General features: G+C 46.2%; 2 protein-coding genes across 4 annotated transcripts in view; one reads left to right on the top strand and one right to left on the bottom strand.

Annotated features, from left to right (window-relative positions):
- The first annotated feature begins 8,571 nt into the window (after positions 1–8,571).
- Positions 8,572–20,284, top strand: SH2D4A (SH2 domain containing 4A). The gene is made up of 9 exons (XM_042049772.1): positions 8,572–10,501; positions 11,287–11,446; positions 11,957–12,119; positions 14,114–14,179; positions 14,591–14,726; positions 15,943–16,159; positions 16,552–16,682; positions 17,091–17,311; positions 18,840–20,284. Exons 1-9 carry the CDS (start codon positions 10,327–10,329, stop codon positions 19,023–19,025), a joined length of 1,455 nt encoding a protein of 484 aa, XP_041905706.1. The 5' UTR covers positions 8,572–10,326; the 3' UTR covers positions 19,026–20,284.
- Positions 20,285–22,724: 2,440 nt separating this feature from the next.
- CSGALNACT1 (chondroitin sulfate N-acetylgalactosaminyltransferase 1) overlaps positions 22,725–24,636 on the bottom strand; it is a 43,570-nt gene continuing 41,658 nt past the window's right edge. For all 3 annotated transcript variants that reach the window (XM_042049770.1, XM_042049769.1, XM_042049771.1), the window contains one exon: positions 22,725–24,335. In XM_042049770.1, coding sequence (XP_041905704.1) covers positions 24,052–24,335 — 284 coding nt within the window. In that variant the 3' untranslated portion in view covers positions 22,725–24,051. The remainder of the gene's footprint in view (positions 24,336–24,636) is intronic.

Here is a 24,636-nt window from a genome sequence, read left to right as displayed (position 1 = left end):
TGGCCCCGGCCCCGGCCCCGGCCCCGGCCCCGGCCCCGGCCCCGGCCCCGGCCCCGGCCCCGGCGCGCCGGAAGCGGCGGCGCTGGCTCGGAAGGAGCGGCCCTCAGTGGGCGGAGGGGGGGGCGTGGGCGCCCGAGCGTGCAGACGGCGGGTCACGATTGGCCAAGACTAGGGGGCAGCGAGAGCTGATTGGCGGGGAAAGGCCGGTGGGCGGGGAAAGGCCGCGGGGGCTCGGCCAAGGCTGTCCCGCCTAAACGATCCCTGGCGATCCCTCGGCAGCCATCCGTGCTCCGTGTTCCCCTCCCCGGGGTACTTCCGTGAGTGCGGCCACGCTGCCCCGGCACCGGGAGCGGAGCAGAGCTCTGAGCCCCCACCGTGCTGTCGCCTGGGGTCCAGGTCAGCCCCTGCTCCCGCGGGATCTCGCTGCTGCCACCCCCCGCGCAGGGACAGCTCTCACTGGGCCAGTGCTTGTCTGCGCCACAGCCGCCCTGCCCCTCAGTGAGCTCTCAGCCCCCCAGGGAAGCTCCCGCCGCCCCAGCCCTCGGCCCTGCCAACCGCTACCCCCACACCCTCGGCAGCCGCCGTTGCCTTGGGGTGCATTTACGAGTCAGGAGCCGGAATGGTTCCCTCTCCCGACGGAGCTAACGGAGTGTGTAAAAAGCACTTCCCATCCTCCGCAGCTCACGGTGCCCAACCCCTAGCTCCTAGTCTTGGCCAATCGTGACCCGCCATCCGCACGTTCGGGCGCTCCCGCCCCTCCCACCGCCCACCGAGGGCCGCTCCTTCCGAGCCAGCGTCCGGAGGCCCCTCCTGTCCCCCAACGCAAAGCACAGCTGGCTTAGAGCAGGACAAACTACTTTAAATAAGACGGAAGGGGACCCTTGATGTGGCCAATCTGGTACTTGTATACTGGGAATGCAGCACGGGGTCTGTGGCTCAAAGTGGAAGCACAGCACAGTTTTGGGATCTTAATGCAGGAGGGAGTGTGTGTCCTGGGCATGCGGTGGACACGGCTGGGAGAGGACATGGGGGTAAATGTGGCTTGAGGTGGCTCAGGGGGGCATGGCCGGGGCCAGCATGGAAAGGTGCATTTCTTGTGTGGGGCATATTGAGGAGTGTGTGGCTGGCACAGGGGACATGGAGGGGCCCATGGCCAGAGGGAGCATGGAGAGCGACATGGCTGGGTGGAGACACGAGATTCTTCCATGAGACCTTTTCAGCCATGGAAAATATGTTTTCTGCCTCAAGTGGTTTCAGTGACAAAGCTGGTTTTTGACAAATTCTTTATAGCTGTGGCTGGTTATTCATGGGTTGAAGGTGAGGGTGTGAGGGTCTTTCTGCCGTGTTCAGGGCATGTATCCCAGCTATGGTGTCCATATTCAAACTACAGTGTCCATATTCCAGCTATGGTGTCCATCCCAGGCATGGTGTCTGAAAGGAGTAAGATGAATGTGTCTTTACAAACAGACTGTGTGAATCTGTTTGTAGATAGGGCTAGGAACTTAAAGATAGGGAAATAACAGAAGAAACTATTAGTTCTAGAAAATGTTACTAATCAACATGGACTGTTGCTCTGCCAAGGCTGTGTTAAATTCCTGAACCTAGAGAAAAAGAACAAAGACATAATGGAATTATGAATAGCTTTATTTTTTTCATTCTTTTCTATAACAAAAGGGGGGTGCATATTAGAGGGGGACATAGAATAGGCGATTTGGGAAGTCTGTACCTTCCAAGTACCTCAGCCAATGGGGAAAAGGAAGAAGGTGATGCAGCTGGGAACTTAGGATAAAAAGGGGGTTCATCCCCCAACAATCTGAGAGATCCGATAGCAAATGCCCATGGCCTCTTCCTTTATTTGAATAAAGTTATAGGACTCCTCTGTCTCCTTTTTGGACATAAACCTCTGACATCGTGGATTAATTTTCCTAACAGTGTCCCTTCAGAAGTTGTCCCTCTGGTGCTGTCCCCCAGGAGGGGATAGCCAGCCTTAGCCTCATGCAGCCTTGCTGCTCATAGTCCAGAGCTGCACCTCGAGCTGATTTCCAGACCTGAGAGCTGCAGCCCCCTGCCATGTTGTGTTCCACTGTAGGACCCTCTTGGGATGCTCCCCCCTGCACCTTCCCAGAGCTGAGACTCCTGTTCTCCTGTTTGCTCGAGGTCCTCCTTTCTGGCGGGTGCCAGGGTGTCCCCCTGCCTTCCCCATGGCTTATAGCTGCCCTTGACCTGGCTGTGTCCTGCCTTGAGCCTCTGCCTTGTTCAGGGACACCGCTGCTGCAGTCTCAGCACCTACACACACACACACACACACACACACACACACACACCCACACACACACACCCACCCCTTCATTGCATGAAGCCCGTCCCTTACCATGCTCCAGAGTCCCTCATTGCTCACAGGCTTCCTCAGCCTTGTCCGGCACCCCGTACACCACCGCTCAGAGCCTCCCAGCACCCCATTGCTCAGAGCCATCCCTTCCTCAGGACCCCCCACGCTCCCGCTCAGGTCACTGGCAGGAGACAGCCAGGAGGAGCCTTATTATCAGCAGGGGCCTGGGCCAGGGCGGTGGCGGGAGCGCGATGGGCGCGGGCGGGGGGTCCCGGTGCCGCTTCCGGGGCTGCGGTGCCGCGCCGCGTCCGCCAGGCGGCGCCCTGTGCGGGGCAGGTGCGCGGCGGCGCCGCCGCTCCTCACAGGCCCCGCCACGGCCGCCAGGGGGCGCCGCCGCCCGGGGCCGCGGGAGCCTGAGGGGGCCTTCCCGGGGGTCCCTTCCCGGGGGTCCCTTCCCGGGGGTCCCGTCCCGGGGGTCTCGTCCCGGGGCAGCAGCTGAGGGTCATCCCCCGGGGACCCTTCCTGCCACCGGGCCTCGCCCGGTTTCTTCTTCCCAGCTCTTTTCCAGAGCCACTGCCGGCAGGACGAGCTCTTCGGCCCCGCGCTGGCTCTGCTGTAACCCGGGAGAATAGCTCGAACCGGCCACGCCCGGAACCACTCGTGCCCGAGCGACCCGCGCCAGGTGTGGATCCCTTAGGAAGAAGCCGGCATGCCCGCACCGAGGGCGATGCTGCTGCTGCCTGCCCTCAGCACGGTCCTGCCAGCACCCACCCGGCTCAGTCCGCCCAGAGATGCTGAGGGGAGTTAGCGGCTCCAGTTCCTTTGTGACTCCAGTTTGTTTGCGTCTCCTCCTCGGGGAAGGCTTCTGTCTAGTGTCTGCTCCACCTCATTTGCAGCTTCAGGTGGTTTGTTTCTGTCCCCAGTTTGTCTCGGATTCAGCTCATAGATAGGTCCAGTTTGTTCTGGCCTCCAGCATCTTTTAGACTCCAGTTTGGTTTCACCTTCCCCAGCTTCATTTCGGCTCCAATTTATTTGCAGCTCCAGTTTGTTTCCATGTTTGGTTTGTCTGTTCATTTCTGCTCTGGCTCATTACATCTTGTGCCTGTTCAAATGATCCTGGCTTTTGACAGGGACACAAATCAATCACTATCATAACTTAAATATGAACGAACATAATTGTATGTTGTCTAAAGATGGACTAAGCTTCTTGGAGCAATGCAAGTGGACCCTCAGCCTCCAGTAGGATTCCCCACAGGTGCCTCCATACTGGTGCTCACTGTCAGGAAAATCCACAAACGCCAGAGGTTTATGTCCAAAGAGGAGACAGAGGAGTCCTGCAACTTTATTCGAATGAAGGAAGAAAGTCCACTGGGGCACACGCCCACAGGGTTTCCTCTCTTGAGGTTTTGGAGGGCGCAGCCTCCTTTTATCCCAAACTCCCGGCCGCACGTTGCCCTCTTCCTTTCCCCATTGGCTGAGGTAGCAGGAAGGTACAGCCTTCCTGAACCGCCTCCCACATATCCCCCTTTGAACCTACTATTTTACCCCAAAGTTCAGAAACTCAGGCTTATGCAGACCCACTTGTCTGTTTCAGGAGCCAAACTGTCTGGGCTCTGCAACAAACCTGGTGCCCAAAGTTAGTAGAGACATGAAAACCCATTTCAAAGATCTTAACATCCATACCTTCACCCATCAAATTGTTTGTAAAGACATGAGCTTTCCTCTCACCACCTTGATGGATAACGGGAGTGAAGTTTCAAACAACGTAAAGAACAAAGTGTTTAAGCAATGGAAGCAATAACCACAGGAATGGGGAAGACAGAAAATTGATGGCCTAAGTTCTTGAAGGGGGGAAAACAAAGAAAGATAACACCCTTCTTATCCAGGATGTGTAATGATGAACTAAAAAAATCCCCAGTTTTTACTGGTTCTGTAGTGAGAACTTGCCCTAGTGATGAACTTTTGCTCCTTATGATAGTAAAAACCAGACCCCAGCTCAGGCACTCCCGCCTACAAAAAGGCCACCACTCACCAAGCATGTGCTATGATTTCTTGGGACACAATGGCTTTAATTTGAAGTAAAGAAAGGATGAGCCAGTAACAACTTAAGCCAAGCAGTGACTTAAGTAAGATTTAATAGCCCAAGATTGTAACTCTCTAAGTAGGCCTGCTTTTTTGCACCTTGGGGTGCTGGCTCTGGGGTTTACCTCCCAGCACCTCTTTCTGCGCAGAACTGTAAATCAAATTATGTGTCATGGTTAGAAAAATCCCCGTTTTTACAGTGACTGAATTTGGTTGAGTATCTGATTCTGTGTGTTAACCTATAGAAGCTCTCACCCTTTTTACCACACTGTTAATCCCCTCAGTAATTTTGATATAGGAAGATGATCCAAGAAGTGTTTGCACATTGTTCTAGCAGGGAAGATACATTTTCCTTGAAAGCAGAGTCTGGTGGCCTCAGACTGTGTTCAGTGGCTGCTGCTGTATCAAATTATTTTCCTTTCTTGCCATTGCCACCCATTCATACCTGCTATAAGATAACTGCTGCCCCCTCCAGCAATATCAGGGACCTATAGGGAAAGTCAGTTCAGATATAGGTAATTTCAAGGTAGTTTATGTTGTGGTGACTTCATTGGTTTTGTTCTTTCAAGCATTATATGCCAGCCTTATGCAGAATCCAGTCCATAAAGGGGCTACAAGACAGCTGAAGAGGGGCTTTGGACAAGGGCATGGAGTGATAGGGCAAGGGGGAATGGCTTCAAACTGACAGAATGCAGGTATAGATTATGCATCAGTGTTGGGGAAGATGAAACAGGAAAGCCTTATAAATATGATTGCCTGACAAAAGATTTTGGGAATATGAAAACTATAAGCAACATCGAAATGAAAGCCACCTTTGAATTACCAAGTCTTAGTTACTGAACAACTGGAAAACAATGGTATGGCCAACTGAAGGTAATCCCCTTTTGATTGAACAATACCCTCTGCTTGCAGGCAGGTCCAAGGGTCAGAGCAGACCCTACTAGCTCAGCAGAAGGGGTCCAAAGAGTAGTTTTTAGGAGTTAAGGTGTAACACTCTATGGTAATATAAGAACTCTTACAGGCTGTATGTAAATGCTATAGGATTTGTATCTTGTATTAGATTGGTTAGTGACAATTAGAATATTCAGTACAGAAGATTATTTATTGTATTGTAACCAGGACTTCAGACACTCTTACTCTCTTACTCACACTCTTACTACACTCTCTCTCACTGCTTCTTCTTCACTCTCATTCCTCTCTCTCTCTCTCTTTACTTACCCGCTTACTCTCTTGCTCTCCTGGGCCTGCCCCGAGCTGCAGCTGGCAGCTCTAAGCAGTGCCCCTGTACCCACGCCCTTTGCAATAAACCGCATGTTCCAAGATCTGACTTCAGAGATCTCTCGTCTCCGTCCGTCCCGACCGTCCGACCCACCAAAGCTCCCCGCACATCAGGAAGAAATTCTTGCCTGTGAAGGTATTGAGGCACTGGAACATCCCTGGAAGTGTTCAAGACCAAGCTGGGTGGTGCTTTGAGCACCCTGGTCTAGTGGCCCTGTCCATGGCAGAGGAGTTGGAACTAGATGATCTTTGAGGTGCCTTCCAACCCAAGCCATTCTATGATTCTAAGGTACAAGGTCTGGTTCTGTCTTCTGGGGGCTATGCCTGTGCGGTTGTGTTTTCCTTCTGTTATACCCAAACTAGAAGTTTTCCTTCCGTCTGAAATAAAAAAAAACCCAGTAGGCTGAAGCAAAATTAAACAAAGGAATGAATCACTCCTCTATTTAGAACGGATGAGGATTAAAAAAAGCCCCAAACAAACAAGAATAAAACAAACAAATGAACAGCCAAACCCCAAAGCACAGAAGGATATTTTGGTACTAACCTTGCCGGTGCAGCTGCTAACATAAATGTTTTCTGACACAAGTGCATGTTATGGACCAATGTGCAACAGTTAACCCATGAAGGCCTGTGTACTCAGAGCAAGGCTGGGGAGCTGGCTGCACTGATTTCAGGTGGGTTTTGCAATTCTGCTTTGCTTCACTTATGAAAAAAATCAGAAATGCCTTCATAAAATCTGGCAGAGAGCTGATGGCATTGGAGTGGCTGGAACTGCAGAAATCCAGAAAAACCTGAGCTTCCTAGTGCTGCTGGGCTTAGTTTGGCAAGTGAGAGGAAATTCAGTTGCATTCTCACAGCCCAGCCTCTTGATCAGGGAAAAGAATTCCCAGTGGTGTCTCTGAAGCCACTTCTTACAAATAATCAGCTCCAAGGACAAGCTCTTGACTCAAAATAATACAGTTCCACCATTTACTGAACGATGTGGTCTTATTTGCCTTTTATGGGGAAAACTACTTTATGACAATAGAAATCCTCTTAGGTCATCAGCCAGTACCCTGAAGCAGCCTTTCTCATGTTCTCTTTTCTCCTCACCTTTGGGTTTCTTGGCTTATTTTTAGTTTACAGTTACTGTCACATTTACAGTGGAGATGTGTGCAGCAGGTTGAACAAGCTGCCTCTCTGAAAATGAGCACAAGACCCACTGTTTAACTTGTCCACTGTTTCATTTTACACCCTCCTGTTTGATTTCTTGGTGAAAAACATATCTATGATTTTCTGTGTCTGTCTATTGTTTTCTTGGAGAAACTTTCCCTCTGCTGGCAGCACTGATGGTGAGGACCAGGACTAGTATGTCCAGGTGGGAGTGTCTTGGGAGCCTGTCATGTCCAAAGTGTCACTGCACACGTGAGCAGGAGCTTGTGCCAGCTCTTCTCAAAGCTATGGCACTTTCATGTGTATTCATAGGATTGTTTTCCCTGTTAATGGTAGATGATTTACAGGAACACAGAGAAGAGGCTGCTCTCCAGTAGGAGATTTAAATGCTGTGTGACCTTGCATTTTGAAGGATCATTTAGCTTTTGAATTTTGTTTACCCTAATGGCTTTCAGGTTGACTATCTTATACATCAATGCCAGAGTCCCAAAGACCTGGTTTGGCTTCCCACCTCCCTCCACTTAGTTTTTGCTTTTTTTGGTTACTTCCATCTCTATTCCTCCACAAAACCAGCTCCCACCTACCACTCCCATGAAAAAAAAATGCAACAGTAGAAAGTTTAACAGGACCTCTACCAGAGTTTTCCTTCAAATTACCTGCTTGGAGGTCCCTCTGCCATTACTGCAGTCTTTGGCTTTACTAAGTTTGAGCTGTGAATATACTACTTACAGCTGGAGCAGCATCTGCAAAACCCCTTCCAGCCAGGTGTCAGTAACATGGCTTTGATTCAAACTTTGGGAACAGTATATGACTGATTACAAGGATATCCAGCTCCTAGATCTTTAATGAAGTAACTGCTAAAACAGAAATATTGCAAACCTCTCGAGATGCTTATGTCATTTCTCAGTGTTAAAATAGCTGGTGCTTTAAAGGATACCTTTGGGATAGAGCATTATAAATGTCCTCTTACAACCAATGTTACAAGGAGATCCAACTCTGCAAAACTGCATCAGTGCTGTGAAACTTGTTTGCTGAGCACCCTTCAATCTTGCCAACACACTGCGTCCCCAGGCATGGAGAGAGGGACCAGTTTGCCACCACGGCATATGGCAGAGTACATGATGTCCTCCTAAGTAAATGCCATAGCAAGGCCATTCCTACTCCTGAGAAGACAGAGCAGCATGGACATGCTGCTGCATGCATTCTGCTGATGGATTCTCATGTGTCATGTCCCAGGAAGCTCTTCCCTCTCTATAGCTGCCACCTCCATGGCTGAAGGGCAGCTCAAGACCCTTTGGCTGCTGAGCTGAAGAAACTCTGCCATCAGGGGGGTACTCAAAAAGCATTGCCCAAGTCAGAGCACCCCACCAAAAAACTTCTTTTTAAATCAAGAAAGTAGTTTGTTTAAACAAAATCCATACAGATTTAGAACAGCAGCTTCATGTTTCCTTCTAGAATGAAGTTAACATTTTTAATAGGGAAACTATTAAGTAATCAGAGAAACAAAATAGAAATGAGAAGGCTTAACACCATCTCCTGATCACTGCACCCTCTCCAGGACTCTTGCTCCTGCTCCTGGCCTCTGCTGCAGACAATGCATTTCTGGGACCATGATCTGCTCTGTTGTTGTCTTGGGGTCCTTGAGGAGCAACTTCTCTCCCTGTCTACAGCTCCTCCCCCTGCTCCAAGCTCCTTTCAAGCTCTCCCTGCTGAAAGTACATCGGGACTTCACTGCAGTGGGGCTCCAGCCAGCTCTGTCTCTGGCAATTTTAAGGCAAGCCATAATCAGAAGCAGTGGGATGCTTGAGACAGACTGCTTGCTCCCAGCACAGGTGCAAGACAGAGGAAAGTGGACCAACGCAGCAGATACTGTTCTGACAGTCTGACTTTATGAAGGCTGCTATTGTGCTGTCCCATTTCATCTAAATAATTGTGTGCTCTGTGTGTGCTCCTTGGAAAGCTTCAGTATTGCACTTGCTGGCTATTCTACTACCTCCTTCTTTGTTATTTTATTTGTCAGAAGCCAAGCAGTCATACTGTGAAGCTGCAGGTGCTCCCAGCACTTTTTTTCCAGTGTTTGGGTTCCTAGAAGTCCAGTCCCTCTCCTGTAAGATGGCTAATTGACTTGACCCCATCAACTTGATTTAATATATAGTCCCACTTCATGCTGGCACAGGCCATTCTGCCGTGTCTCTGCCCTTTATACTTCCACATTACTGCCTCAATAACCCTCTGCCTCCCACTTACTATGCTATGTTCTAGCATGCTTGTTCCTTAGACTCCCAGGATTTGGGCAGAAGGACATGAGCAATCCCATTGCTTTAATTTTCCTTGTAGTCTGATGGCAGTATTTCCCAAGAGTTTGTCCAGAAAGTCCCTACCACCTCTGGCCAGTCAGCCACCCTTCTCTGCTGTTGCACTTAATATATGGCTGTCAGCCTCCCCGTGTCACCGAAAGCACTGCCAACTAATGGCCTGCTCTCCATGAGTTTATCCAGATAAGGAAAATAGTTGGTTTCAAGGTCTTTAGTCCACATTTCTACTTTCTTATTTGCCACCTTCCCAAGTGACAGGAGAGCTTCCAATTTTTCAGTGAAATCCCCGTTGTAAATGTAAATCCATGAGCACAAAGCAAGGCTGTGTGGGTGTTAGTACCTCGCCAGTGTGAATTGGACACAAGGCAGTATCCTGGGCAGGAACAGGGGTGCCCCTTCTCCCCATCGGCTTCATCCTGTCAGACAAGGATGTCCCATGCCAGGCTCACCACGTGGGCAGGGTGCATCAGCAAGATGTGTCAGAGCAGGACCTGTCTCAGACACTGACTATCCAAATTGCCTTTCTTCAAACCAGCTGCACTCCTTGTGCTCCCTTGACTTGCTGGGAGGCTGACTTTGATGGACAGGAGCTCCCCAAAATTCGCACTCCCATCTCAGAAGCAGAGTTGAAAGTCCTCCCTATCTTTCTTCGGTAAAATGAGGCTGGCCGGGCTTTTGATCATCAAAGCTTTCCTGTTTAGAAGGAGGAGGAGCCATCTAGTCATGGGTTCATTGATTCCCTGCCCAGCAGGAATGTTTGCTTGGGCGCAGCCAAGCCGCACCTCTGATGACTAACAGGCAGTGCTCTCTCTCTTTGATATACTATCAGCTGGGTTTAGCAGAGTATCAACACAACCTCCCCACTCCAGGCCTCGCCCCTTCTGGCCAGCTCTCCCTGCAGAGCGGGCAGGGGCTGCATGAGAGCTGAGCTCACGTCTTATTCCAAGGAATCTTAACAGCAGGTTTTAAGCTACTTACTTTTTTTGGTCTGTGCAGGAAGTCTGAGCTAAAAAAAAAAAAAAAAAGAGAGACAGAAGTATAATTGCTCTGGCACGCCTGCATTCCTACTTCAGTCTCAGACGAGCGGGCACTCTTTCTTGTCGGAGCCAGAAAGAGGATCTGATCCCTGAAGATCATTGCCACGAAAGTACGTAAGTGAAACCTGCAGCCATGCTGAAACAGATACTATCAGACATGTACATCGATCCGGAGCTACTGGCAGAACTCAGCGAGGAGCAGAAGCAGATCCTCTTCTTCAAGATGAGGCAGGAACAGATCAGACGGTGGGAGGAAAGAGAAGCTGCTGCAGAAAAGATTTCAGCAAAGAAGCCGCTGGTAAGAAAAGGTAAGTCTCTGCCTCCTGGCTGCTTCACCTTCTGGCACATAAATGGCTTAGTCAACTGCTTCCTAGAAATAGGAAGTAATGTACCCTTAGAGCAATTTCTTCTCCAAGGGACATGACATAGGCTTATTTCCAAAACAACTAAATCCACCTGCAATGGGGTAGTTTGGCCAGGCACACAATGGTTTTTACTCCCTGGCCTAGACATTCTGTCCTTGACCAAATTGCTCAACTCCCCTCACTGGGAAGACAGGGCTTATTTGCCCCCAGGAGATGCATCTCATTAAGTTTCCCACTAAATGGTGCCTCTGAATCTGTCTTTAACATAACCATGGATTTGAATATCTGTCCTGAGGCACCAGATCTGATAGGGAGTTCCCACTGAGAGTTTAGACCTGAAGCTCCCTTGCCAGGATTACACAGCATGCCAGCTGCTAGGAAGATAGCACTCTTCTCCCAGGTCTCCCCCACGTGCACTATTTGCAGGTAGCTCACCCTCATATAGTTTGGGGAGGACAGTGGTCAGGAATTAAAGCAAGAAAAGAAACAGTGGTGAGTCTTCTCCTTTGCTCCCAGACTCAGAAATGCCTCCTTCACTGACCTGGCTCAAGTAGTATGAAAAAACTGGGAAGCGTGGGCTGCATCCCAGTTGAGCTTTCCTCATCTACAGTTGCTTTTGGGGGGGCTGTGTCATGAACAGCAGTTGGTAGGGCACAGCAGGTGCAACACAGGCCCTGCAAAGAGCTACCCAGTAAACAGCATTTGCCAAAGAGCTCCTTCTTTTCCAGCCAACAGGAAGTCAGTGACATGGAAACTTGGTGCCGACAATGATGTGTGGGTCTGGGTGATGGGCGAGCATCCTTCAGATAAATCCTATGAAGCCATCTGTGAAGAGATCCAGGCACAAAGAGCAAAGCGCTTAGTGAGAGAGAAAGGCCGGGAGGGCAGGTAAGCACCCTTCAGCTGAAGGACTCACTGGGCAGATATGGAGGAGAAGGCTTTTCTAGGGACACACAAGCTGGAGTCTTCTCTTTAGGGGCTGGTTACCGCTGTCACACTGGCCTTGCTGGCAAAAGGCAGAGGCAAAGGCTGGAGAGGACACACAATGCAGGCAGAGACCAGCTGCAGCCTGAGACTTGCCCTGGCTCACTGAGGCTCCCATGACATGGTTCCTGCATGGGACCCTCTGCAGACCACAGGAAATGCTGATGCTGTTACTGCAGCAGGTGATGGGCTTGGATCGGGCTGATTCACCAGCAGGTGCCCACGTACAGCCGGACAACAGTTACTCACCACAAGTCATTAATTTAATTATTCACCTGCCTGATCTGGAGATATAACTGCCTATGCACATGTGGCTTCATTGCAGCTCTGCTCTGCTCACGTGTAGCCTCCTCACAAGATGCTCAGACAGCAGAAAGTAACTCGCTCCTAAGTCCTCTCTCGCTTGCATTTCAGAGAGACTGACTCTTCTGCAACATGGTCTCTACACCCACAACCAGGACTTCTGGCTGAGACAGATCTTCATGGGAATAAAAAAAACACTGCGGAGAAAAAGGAGGAACATGGGAGAAAAACAACTGATATTGATACAACAGGAAAAAGTCAGGAACTCACAAAGGTAGTTTTCCATTTTCCCATAACTATAAGAAACATACGTTTTTGAGGTCTAGGAAGTGCAGCAAATCCCGGCTGCTGCAAATACAAATCTGAAGGGAAAAAGCTGTCTATCTGCTAAGGCTTTTCTTCTATAGTCAGAGAAGAAGCCATATTATTACATCCTTAAGACTCGGGAGGTCCATGTGCTATTCTCAGCTGGGATAGATCTCTCTGCGCCAATGGATAAATTACTCTGAATTCCTTTACTTCCATTCTCTGTGGGTAAAACAAGGGGTGAAGTACTTTCCCTTCTGCGCTGTGGCTGGTTTGGATGGTTATTGGGGCAAGACCAGGGAGGCTATCCAGGATCTGTACATGCAAGGCCACAGCCCTCAGACAAATAATTTACTTTTATAAAAGACCAAATGAAGATAATTTTACTGGCATCATCTAATATGCATATTTTAGGTGGTTCTTGGGGTTTTTTGTCTTCTAAAACAGAAAACAGCTTATGATCTTGACAGCACGGGACAACTCCAAATGCAGTAATACAGTGTCTGCTTTCCTGTGGAGTTTCATTACAGAAATATTTTTTCCCAGTAATAAATACATTTGTGCTTTTTAACTGCCTACAAAAAGCCATTTGCAGAGAAAGGAAAAAAAGAGGAGTTAAATTAACTACCCATGCAACCATAGTTGAACAGAAGGAACAGAACACCCTGCCAATTTAATGGGAGAAATCCAATCTCATGCAGCAGTTTTCATTCAGCCTTGAATGAACTTGTATGAGAGTATATTCTTTTATCGTACAGCCACTCCGTACTTCGGTGTAAAAAGTATGATAACAGAAGGTTTGGGTTTTGGCAAAATGCTCTCCTGCTGCTACCAAAATAGTGAAGGGAATTTGGAGTGACTGTCTCCTTTATCAAAAGCCTCTGAGTCACATGAGTTTTTTCTCTGTACTGTTTGCTGAAGTTGAGCAACTATGTGGGAGATTGTTTTTCAAAGGAACTTATTAGTCAAAGCTGACAAAAAAACCCCAAAACAAAACAAAAAGCCAAACAAGCCACCACCAAAAATCTACCCCCCTTTCAAAGTCTTACACATGGAAATAGATGGGGGTTGTATATTTTCTTTTCTTTTCTGTCATTATATTATTAGTAAATTTTCCCAGGTTTCTGGGGCTTTTGCTATTAGAAGGAGGGCTCCAGACTGAAGTCTCCTGTTGTATTTTCTAGGCTTGGAGAGGGGCTTGTTCCCACCTCCTGCATGAAAATGTTTCCTCTGAGATCTAGTTCTCATTTAACCTGAAAGATCCAGGTATCGTGCTGCAGGGAATAGGGCTGATCTAAGAAAAAAGTCCTGCTTCACACGCATTTGAAGTTCCTAGTTTCCTGCTGAGGAGAGGGAAATTGTAAAGCCATGTTCATATTAAATATTAGCCAAGTAGGTGATGGAGCTAAAAGGAAGTGTGTCCTTGGTAAGCATACACTCACAGTTAACTCATCTGTGGGAGGCAGTTGGGGTCTGCTGAGGAGGTGGGTGGGTGTTTACTCAAAGCCAAACCTAACAGTTCATCTGCCAAGGCAGCTCTCAGCTAGGGACTGCTGGCAGGGCAGCTGAGCTGGTTTGCAGGGGAGAGAGAACATGAAATATCCAGCCAGTTGGGTCAGTTTGTCAAGTAGGAGTTTGCAGCAACACAGCCACAGCTGCAAACATGCACAGGCAGGTTCTGCAAGGGATTGCTTTAGAGGAAGGAAAGAAAGGGGCACTTGTGAGCATTGCTTAGCAAATCTACGCATGCTTTTGGCAATCCTGACACCCCTGAGTTCTCCTCCTGAGGCATTTTTGGCCTAATATGATGTGAAAATCCCCCCAATGTTTGTCTGAACAGGCTGGCAAAATTTGTTAACAAATGTCACGTGACTGCTTTTGCATTAAACACCTATTGCACCAAAAAAAGAGCAATTGTCCTAATGTCATATTTATTTCTTACCACTCTTTTGCTCTGCTCAGAGGGGAACCAGAAATATTCACCAGATGCTGGCAGATTGCCATGTGAGGAAGCATAACTTCCAACAGGTAAGTGGCAACCTATCATGTTCCTAACACATTGAGTGGGGTCAAGGCTTTATCCTAGAGTCCCAGTCAGCTTCAGAGCCTCACGGGAGCCAAGAATGTTTTCACCTTTTGGACCAGTTTTATCCAGTATTGCCATGCTTCTCATGTATGGTGTGATGATTTGGAGGTGATACAAAGCAGGCCAGGCTGGCAGATTGGGGAGTAGCACAGGGAGATACTCCTGATGATTTTTGGTGGACTGTTTTCCCTTCCTGCCTCAGTTGTCACCTGCAGTAAAGACGAAGGTTCTGTATGTTGTTGAAATTGGAGGGATTCACTGTAAAGAATGGAGTTCCCAGAATTTCAAGGCTAGCTAAAAAGCAGGGCTAAAACTTGCCTGCGAGACAGCTGAATATACTGTTTCTTTCATAGATGAAGGAAGCACAGAGGAGAAATTCAGAAGAGATCACAGCCCCCCAGGAGCCAATACCACAGAGCCGCTGCAGCACAGAGAGCCAGAGAACGCTGCAGAAATCGGATGAGAATGAGCCTGAATGGCAGGAATTCTGTAAGACCTTAAAATGACCTTTTCCTATAAGGCTTGAGAAATCCTAGAGCTCTGTGGGGTCATCTCAACGCTTCTCCTGCCATACTAGAACTAAATAATAGGTCAGAGAGTGGAGAGTACTGCCAAGAAATACAGCACTGTATTACCAGAAATGTTTCTGAGTCCACACAGCACTGAGACTAGAGTTGGGCAGGGGAATGGAAAACTTTTCCAACTGATACTATGTTAAAACAAGCAACAAATAGGAACCACATGAGTATAGCCAGTACAATTAATTTTAAACTAGAGGCTGGCCTTTTGTTGGACTTTGCAGTAACCATTGCTGTCAAGGACAAGGATAATGGGTAACAGGGACTAATCAAAAAGGGCTTCCCTGTCATTCAGGCATGGTCCCACCTAAGTAAAGCCCTGCTGCACTGTCTCATGTAATGAATCCCAATGATAGAAAGGAAAATGGCAAACAGTATGAGAATTGCAGTAGCATCCATCGGTGCTGCCAAATGCTTCCTGAAGGAGAACCTGATGCACTTTTTTTCCCAGTTCCTTCCCTGCTGCTCAGTAGATGGCAATGGTGTACCACCAGTTGCTTCCACTTGAGTCTAGGGGTTTTATTTTTCTGACTGATAAAAAAAATGCTGACTGGAGAGCTGGTTACTCCTGCAGATTCCAGGGTGAGATGGACCTAGACAATCAAGGCAGTTTTATAGAAAAAAAACCCAAACGAAACCACAGTCAAGTTCTCCACTTCCCATAAGAGTTTCAGCAAGACTGCTTCCCACCCTCTGAAATGGATTAGCACTTTCAAATCCTTCAAATGATTGATTTGGGGTCATTTCAACAGCCTTAACTCCATAAGCCCTGCCTCCCCCACCAGCTTACATGAAAGGCACTACAGAAATCCATGTCTGAACCAGGAGTCAGCATCTGAAACAAAACCAGTAGGTCTCTAAGTACAAAGGGACCTGGTACCAAGAAAAAACACACAGATTTTTAATCTTGTCTGAGGAAAAAACCTGGTTTTTAATCTCTTAAAGGAATTAAAACTATGCTACTTAACACGTGGGAAACTCGTGGCAAATGGCCTCACAACTGAGTGAATTTTTCAGCTTGTGAAATGGGTTATTCTTCCATTTCATCAAGCATGAAGATGGCCAAAGGGTAGCAAGTTTTAAACTTGCTGCTTCTTTGCTCCTGTAGGACTCCTTTTTTGTTCCAGTGCGGAAATCCAAGGCAGCAGATGAGAAGAGACGCTCCCTTGCACAGCAAGCCAGAGATGACTACAGGAGGCTTTCACTGCAGGGCATCCACAGAGGGAAGTGGGCAGATATTTCCAAGGGTGCCACAGCAGGAGATAGGCGACCACTTCAATATCCACCTCTCCCCCCCAAGCCTAAACTTCCACCTCCTGCAATGGCAAATGGGAGAGCAATTAGGTAAGGAAGCTCCTGTGCACTGTGGAAAGGAGAAGGGATGAAATTCTTTTGCTCTAGCATGGGATGGTTGAGAAGGGAATGGTTAGCTCTCCCCCTTGTGTGGAAGAAACACCCAGCAGGGAAAAATACAGGTTATATTCTAGCGTAGGGTGTGATGAGGCTTTCAGGTGTTCATTCCTGGAGGTTTAGTTAATAGCATGTCCAAAGCCTGGAGCACATAGAGCCCCTATGATGCCAGATGTCCACTGAAAACCCTATTCCACACAGCTGAACTGGTATAAGCTGCCTGTTTAGGACTGCTCTTAAAATCCTAAGCAAAACGTAAGTCCTGCACAGGGACTCAAAACCTGTTGTTTGAACCTGATGCACAAACCACAGGTCTTTTCTAACAGGAAAGAGGGAGTCCAGAGGACAATCTCCAATTCTACCGAAGAAAGCATCATCAAGTGGTTCAAAGAGGAGCAATTCCCTCTCCGAGCTGGCTATCTGAAAACCACAGACACAATAGCACCTTGGTTCCATGGTGAGTCCTGGGCATTTCCACTGCAACCCAACTGTTTAAGGAGTTTTTTCTGCTAACGTGGCTGCTAACACAGGCTGGGCTTGGGAGTAAAGCTCCTATACTGGAATCAACATACAATAACTGCAATACCATTCTCTCTCTAACACAGCAACAGTCCTTTTGAGCCTCTGTGTTTGTCATTCATCGTTGGCCAAGTGTGGAACAGTTAACAACAAGCAGTTGGCATGTGGCCATGGCCTGTTACTAGCAATGACAGCACTCTTTTTCCTGGGCTACTAGGCAAGAAAACAGTGAAAGGGATGGAAGTGCCACGGACTCGTTTTAGAGCAGATTTCTTGTGACAACTGTTCTGCCCAGTCCTGCACAAATGCTTTTCTCCCTTCAGTTTTCTGTTTTGGTTTTTAACAGGTATCCTGACATCTAAGAAAGCGGAAGAGCTTCTGAATAAAACAGTACCAGGGAGTTTTCTGATCCGGGTCAGTGAGAAAATCAAAGGCTACGTGCTCTCCTATCGGTCTGTGGAAGGATGTAAACATTTCCTCATTGATGCCTCCAGTGATTCCTACAGCTTCCTTGGAGTGGACCAGCTGCAACATTCAACACTGGCTGACCTTGTAGACTACCACAAGGTGAACATCTAGTAATGCATTCTTTAACCGTTTAATTGCCTCAGGGCACTTCAAAATAAGAAAGAATCCATTCAGTTGTTTTGAAGTAGGTAACTAGACCCGTTTGAACTGCTGCTGGGTATCTTGTGTGCTGCTCCAGAAGGGTATGTCAGCCTGACTGGTATAGCCCAGACGACCTAATACATCTCAGACATCTTAGATTTGACTCACTCACACTCAAGCTCACAGAACACCTTGCACACAGGGCCCAAGTTACTTACAAGCTACTTAGTAGAAATGTTGATGAGACGTGACAGCGTACTCATGCAAACTCCTTTCTTTTGTATTCTCTCCATGGTTAAGGGGTACTGGCAAGTTGGGTGAACACAAAATCCTGCTTACATCCAGCGTCAACATGAAAGAAAGCAAGGTATCTTTATAATCTCAAAGCAGGCAAGGGGTGGTACTGAGCAAAGGTAAAAAATAGAAGGGAAGGAGCAAGGTTGGCAGGCTCTTGCAACAGTAACAGTGGTGTTTACCAGCACTGACTGCAGTTACATGGGCTTCAAGGAGAGCCAGATGGATTGTTCATTCGTACACTGTAAGGTCTGTCCAGGGACAGGACAATAGTTTTTCTCATAGGTTCATTTAAAATCCCTGTTTCTTTTAAATAAGTACCTAGCTTAATACAGACATGGCTAAACAAAACTGGACATGAGAACAATAGCTATGCTCATTTGCTCTACAGAACTCTACCTGGGCTGACTGAACTTGCTTCTTGCATGATTTTCACAGTTCAGGCTGAAAGTATTAAAAGCAGGAGTTATACAGCTATTTGTACCAGAGCTGGAGGATTTAAAGCCTGGCTCTGCATGGCTACATCAAAGATAGAGCCATGCCCACAGTCTGCAAAGAATCCTGCAGACCCCCTCTACTACAGCATGTGTGGGCAGCTGAACCCACTCTGCCAAAGTGCCCCACTGGGTTCTGCTTATCATCCACTAGATGACCATGAAAGAAGGCAAGTCCCCACCATGCATCTGTTGCTAGGATGGAGAACAAGATTGGAAGCAGAGACTGTACTATCAGGGAATTCCCTGGTTAGAACAGGATGTGCCTGAGCAGAGGGTGTGTGCTGTCTCCAGAATCCACCCTTGTCCTTCCCACAAACACAGCCAGAAGCACAGTCCACAATCCCTGGTCCTGCTTTACCTGCATGCTGCACAATCCTGGCTCCAGCACTTTCTGGGCAGGGCACCACTCCATGTCAGAGAAGCTGTAGTTTCCTCAGAGATGAGCACAGCTCTTTCCTAGAACTGCCAGACTTGTGTCACTGAGTTACGGCACCGAGCACAGATGTGTTATGAAGACAGAGGGCAGCCATTTGGGCCCTTCCCCGAGTTCTCCAGGGAACTAAGCTGTTCACGCACAGTGGTGTGAATACATCCACACCATAACAGAGGCAGGGAGACTGCTGTCTACCTTGTGAGGTTGTTAACAGGCAGGGTCTGTTTGAAAGCTGCTGTTTGATTATATCCTATAACAACAGGATGAACCGATCACTTCCTTGGGGAAGGAGCTGTTGCTTTACCCATGTGGCCAAGAGGACCAAGAGCCAGATTACATCTCTTTGTGTGAACCTCCCCATCTCACTGGGCAGCCCCAGGCTTGTATTCACAAAGAACTTGGAACCGAACTTGGAACCAGAGCTCCTGATACTTACCTGAAACCATAAGTGCCTCTATTTTATATCCTTCACAACAAAGCAGTAGGAAGTAATGTTGTGAGCTACAGGATGCATCAGCCCAGCAAGCTGCAAAGCACCTGGATACATCGCTCAAGATGAAGTGAATGAATTGACGAAGTAATCAGTTGAACAGGGAGATACTGCCATGGATTTTCAGTGGGTTTTTGTAGGTTTCTTTGGGGACTTCTGTATTCAAGCTGCCTGTTGTTCTTGAATGCAAGGTTGTGTGCCATCTGGAAATAGATTAGTACCTACAGTTGAATGAGATTATACCTTCCTGAAGGCACAAAATAACTTGGAGAAGTGAATCGATCTTGATATGTAATTAGCATAATGTGAAGCTTAATTCTATAAAACGCTGTGTCCTTGGAATGAAGGATGTTCAAGCCTTCAAAGATCCAAGCAAACCTTGAGTACCTTTCAGTGAAAGGTGCTCTCTGTGGCAAGAGATTTCCATGAAGTGTGCATTTTTTAAACTCCTCTAGCCTCTGAATATAGATCCTCCCTCTTTTAACCTGTATTAACTCCCACACAGGCCTTTCTGTGTTGAGATTATCCTTTTGAAAAGGAAAGGAGAAGGGACAGAAGCATTTGTCTGAATGACTACCACATGTACAGAGCCTAAAAATGTAAGAAGGAACACCTATATCAGTATTAATACAGTTTACAGAAGAGTTTTTGCCAGTAAAGAATGCTATTTTCCAAAATAGAGGTATTTATTGCAAGTTGTGTCCCAGTTACTAAGATGCATCTGGTGTAAACTTCATCATAGAACTTGCTTTTTCAACATGATGTTCTCTCTTCCTATCTGTTACAATGCTCTTTAAATGGGAGAGGTTGGCCAGAATCACATAAAAAATTAGTCCTCATCCAGGTTCCCTTATTTGTTGCACATGACAAACTCTGCAGCTGAGGGTTGTGGTGTGAATCTGCAAACATTTTTTAGAGACACAATCCTCAAATAGTGAACAAGAGTCGATCTTGTTTCAGTTCTTTACCTGTTTTTACCTGTTCCCTTTTTTCTGTTAGATCAGGGTTACTCTGCTTAACTTGAAGAAGCAGTCAAAACTTACAGTCTTACATTAATCTGGGTTTTGCAGAATAGAGATTTAAAGAAATTGTGATAATCTGGTTTTAAAATTTTCAACTATGCTGACAGGTGGTTTCCGTTCCAGTAAAGAGGGGATAATGGCACTCCACTTACAGCAGGTGTCACTTGCTAGAAATAAAGCCTTAATGTAAACTGAGATTCTGAAAGTAACAACACTCTGCTACTGCAAATGACTTAATGAGCTTCTTGAGCAATATATCACATGTATCAATGAGATAATTTCAATACAATCTGCATCAATCATGAGAAAGGGTGTTAGATTATTTGTAGCAGGGGAAACATCCCTGCTTTGCTCTTTATGAACTGTTTCTTTTAAAAATATGGTCAAAATGAAAGGTCCTTCAGAAAAGCATCTGTTTTCACGTAAAGAATGTGCCATAGCTGATATCCTTCTGAAGACAAATTGTGAAGTGTTTTGCAGACCTATGGGTTGGTAAAGACAGAGGAAAAAGTATCCTCTAAAAAGGCATTTTGAGAGGCAGGATGTTAACTTGCAAAATAAGATGCAGTCTGATCTGGCATGGACATAGCAGGACATCAATAATTTTAGCTCCAAGATCTTTAGTAAAACTCCTCAGGGTTTGACTTGCTGACAAGTGGACCAGTGGATTCACTGCCTTTATAGTAAACTACTTATTTGCAATTATTGTCTCAGTACAGCCCAGGGAAAACCACTATCCATGTTCACATCTATCCCACATGTTTGAGTCATGCCTCGGTTTTTCAAAGACCCACTTTTCTGCTGTGAGGCAAGAAATATGAAGTTATGTACCTACACATTTACATTACTGCACTGACTGCAAAGGCAACTACCTTGCTAGAACAGATGCCCTCAAGATGGCTCTTCTATTGCTCCAAAATCCCGTCACCCTGAAAGTCTGTGGAGCAAGGATGTCTTGCAGCGGTTGAAATCAAGGGTGATGACATGTCTTTGGGAGTTTCTCTGTAGAGTCCTTCCTGCTTCACATGCAAGGATTACAAGAGTAATCAATTTGAAAATTGCTTGCTGGAGAGATCATGAATCCTGGAGGAACATGGCAATTTGTTTTGCTTGATGCCTTTAGCCAGAGCATGCTGCAGTCATCAAAAAGTAAAGCAAGGAGTCCCTGGATGGCCTCCCCACCTGCACAGGGTCATCTCTAGTTCCTCCTCAACCAAGATTCAATCAGTTGTCATTCTGAGAAAGATCACAGGCTGGTTTGGGGACAAGGAAGGTAGAGACCTTCATAACAAAATCTATTGTTCTGTTGGCTGCTCTCTTTAGATTTCATCTTTTTCTAACTGGGCTGGAAGCCCTGTTAGAACTCCACTTGGCTCACAGAAACGTAAATAACAGCAGCTTCCCTTTCTCATGCTGTTCTCACCTCTTCTGTCAGTACAGTCCCCACCTCTAAGAGAGCCCTGCCAAATCTCTGCTGTGATTAGATTGCCCTGCACATCACCGATGCGGCCAATGACTGTGGGTTGGATGTCTCCGTCACTGATACCACCTCAGCTCTTGCCAAACTGGCTTTTGCAGTCAAGGAACGGAAACTGCATAGACATTATTATTCCTGGCAAGAAGAACAGCATCTCTGTGGAAAAGGACATACACAAAAATCACAAAGGTATTATTTAAAAACATAAGTTGTGAAACTCTGACAGGATCTGGATGACGTGCTTGCAAAGTGATGAAGTGTTGAATTTACAATTGCTCAGTGCTTAGAACTGGAGACTAATAGAGGTTTGAAGGGACCTCTGGACATCATCTGGTCTAGTCCTGTTCTACAAGTGCAGCTCAGGGAAGACTGAATAAAACCATCATGGAAATAGTTAAGGTGAGGCTTGAGGTAGGCTATGATTACGAAACTTTCATAGTATACGACACCCAGTTTCAAATTCATGTTTAAGTGGGACTGTAGGAACAACTTTTGCCTTGGAGCAGCTGAGTTACCAAACTTTCATATGCACTCAACAAGCCATACCTGTCTCCTCCTATTGTGTAATATTTGTAAAGTTACTTCATCAATACAAAGCCCTTTATAAATAATTTATTATGTGCTCTGGGAACAAAAAAGTTCTTTGGAGGATCTACTTGAGTGACTGCTGAAGTTTCTATGGTAAGTGATGTATTTTGGGGTTGAGGTTTTAAAGTATACAAAGTTTCTGTTCTTTTTGTACTTTTGCAATGTTTCGGACGCTTGGTGCTTTGCAAGGCAAGTGCAATGCAGATCCTTTGCACCAACAAAAGACAAATACATATGAATGTGTCCAAGGAAAAGGTACTTACAGCAGCATGGTCTCTGTCTGCAGATCCTGCAATGGAGTGCTTTCAAAAGAGGTTCATAGCGCTCTTCCTACTGCACAGCAGCACAACAAAGAGTTCAGTGCTACCTTTCATTGTTCAGTGCTATGTTTCTTCCCCCAGCTTTTACAAGCCAAAAACCAAACTAGAATCTGGTTCAGACTGCCTTGAATTAATCTGAATCTATAAAACTAAGAGACTGCTCCAAGCAACGGCATTTAGGTAAGCAAATGGGATTTCCAAGCCCATGCAGCTTTTGTTGGCTAGTATATATTAAAATGATAAATAGCAGTCAGCATTAAAAGAAAATGCTTTATAAGAGCAGTAACTCAGACTTTCAACAGTTTTAGGCAATTGCAAAAAAACCTATTAAGAATATGACTAATTTTTACAATTAGTACCTATAATTATCATAAGAGAATTTGCAGGGTCCAGTAATCCATCACAAAAATTTATTTTGTTAATTACAAAAAGCTTTCTATACCCTGGCCAAGGCTCTGTATTTGGTTTAGAAGGAATACTTTGGTATGAAGTCAGAAAATGCTCATCACTGTTGGTATCTGGCATTCAGACTTTAAAGCCTCCTGCTAAATCAGTACTGCAAATTGATAGGTATTTTCTTTTCTTTAGCATGATAAAGCTTCTGCCTTCCAGTGCCCAGGTTGTATAGAAAAATCACGTATCTGAACCCAGTTCCCATCCATAGGACCACAGATCTGCAGAGCATTTTCTAACCATTGGAAGGCTGTACTATTTCCTAGTAAGGCTAGAAGTAGAAAACCTGAAGTATGGCAAAAGAACTCCCAAGCCAAACAAATTTCAGTTAAAAATAAATCTTGAGATACATACAGCATTCTAAAGCAGAAATAACCATCTGATTTACATGATACAGATGTGGCTCACTGCTTTTTGTTCACTGTCCACAAAGGAGAACAAACAGTATCTTCCAGCATTTTTCAACCATCACACTTGATCAGTAAGATTTTCTCTTTCTGAAGTTTAGAAAGCATTTTCTGAGATACCTCTTTCTTTGGATGAACTGGGAATGCTGTGTTGTTGCACTGCTGCTGTTTCCCCATCCCAGCCCCTTAAAGGAAAAGTATTTTGGGTCACTCCAGCTTTACCATCGTTAACAATCAGATGTCCTTCTCAGAGCAGGAGTCTGTACTTATTCAAAAATAGCCCTTTTTAGGTATGTCAAGTTAGATGTAGAAAATAACTCCTAATTATTGGCCCACCAAAAGATCAATCCTTTAAATAACTGTACACATCTTACAAACATTTCAAAGGAAAAGCACATCCATTTGTTAGTGTGAATACCACACTGGCCACATAATACCACATAATGTTCATTGTCTCTGTGACATGACCTTGAATCTCATCAAGTGTTCATGTCTTACCCAGAAGCAAGTGCTGAACAGTCAGGATAATGGAATACTTAAAAGTCCCATTAGAATAAAAACAAAAGTAGGGAGGACAAACACTTCCCCTCTTCTATTGCTGCCATTCTGCTGGAATCTCCATCCTCTTTCAGTCTCATTCCAAATGTTCTGGTTAAAAACTCTTTTCCAAAACACCCTACAGTCCAATTCAGAGGCTTTTTACCTCCCTTTCTGGATTCATGTCTTCTTACTGCTCAATTTCTGTCTATGCAGGTGTGTTTCAATCTCTTGCTTGAAAATAAGCATCCCAAGCTGGCCATGAGAAGCCTCATTCATGGCCTTGGACTGCATGCACATTTTGTACTGCTCTGGAGTCAGCTCGTCCAGACACTGCTTTTCGTGCCACAGATGGAAGAGACCCCTGACAGGCGTTCGGATCACCATGAGGTTGCTGTGAAGGTACTTGCGGTACAGATGCACATCTTCACCACCCCAGCCTTTAATGTCCAGGTCAAAGCCACCTGTCACAAACAAAATTCGAAATAAAACTAGAAATATATATTAGCAAACTAGACGCTATAGCTGTTTTCTGGCTCCAGTCAGCTCTTTAAAACACACACACCTTCTGTGAACATCAAACTGCTCATCTTCAAATCTTTCACTACCAAACAAAAGTTGTATGTTTGTAATTTTGTTTGTAAGCAGTACTTAGATTCTGGTAACCTCTATGGCATCTAGGAAGAGCCTGAACATCTAACCACAGCACTGCTGCAAATTAGTGACATAGACATATTGGCAAAGGAAAGGGAGGCTGATCATAAT

The sequence above is a fragment of the Corvus kubaryi genome, unplaced genomic scaffold, assembly GCF_017639235.1.
Source record: "Corvus kubaryi isolate FWS band 111438036 unplaced genomic scaffold, C.kubaryi_AGA036_p1.0 71, whole genome shotgun sequence".
Lineage (NCBI taxonomy): Eukaryota > Metazoa > Chordata > Aves > Passeriformes > Corvidae > Corvus > Corvus kubaryi.
Note: the sequence above shows the minus strand (reverse complement) of the source record. Positions and strands in the feature narration are given on the sequence as shown.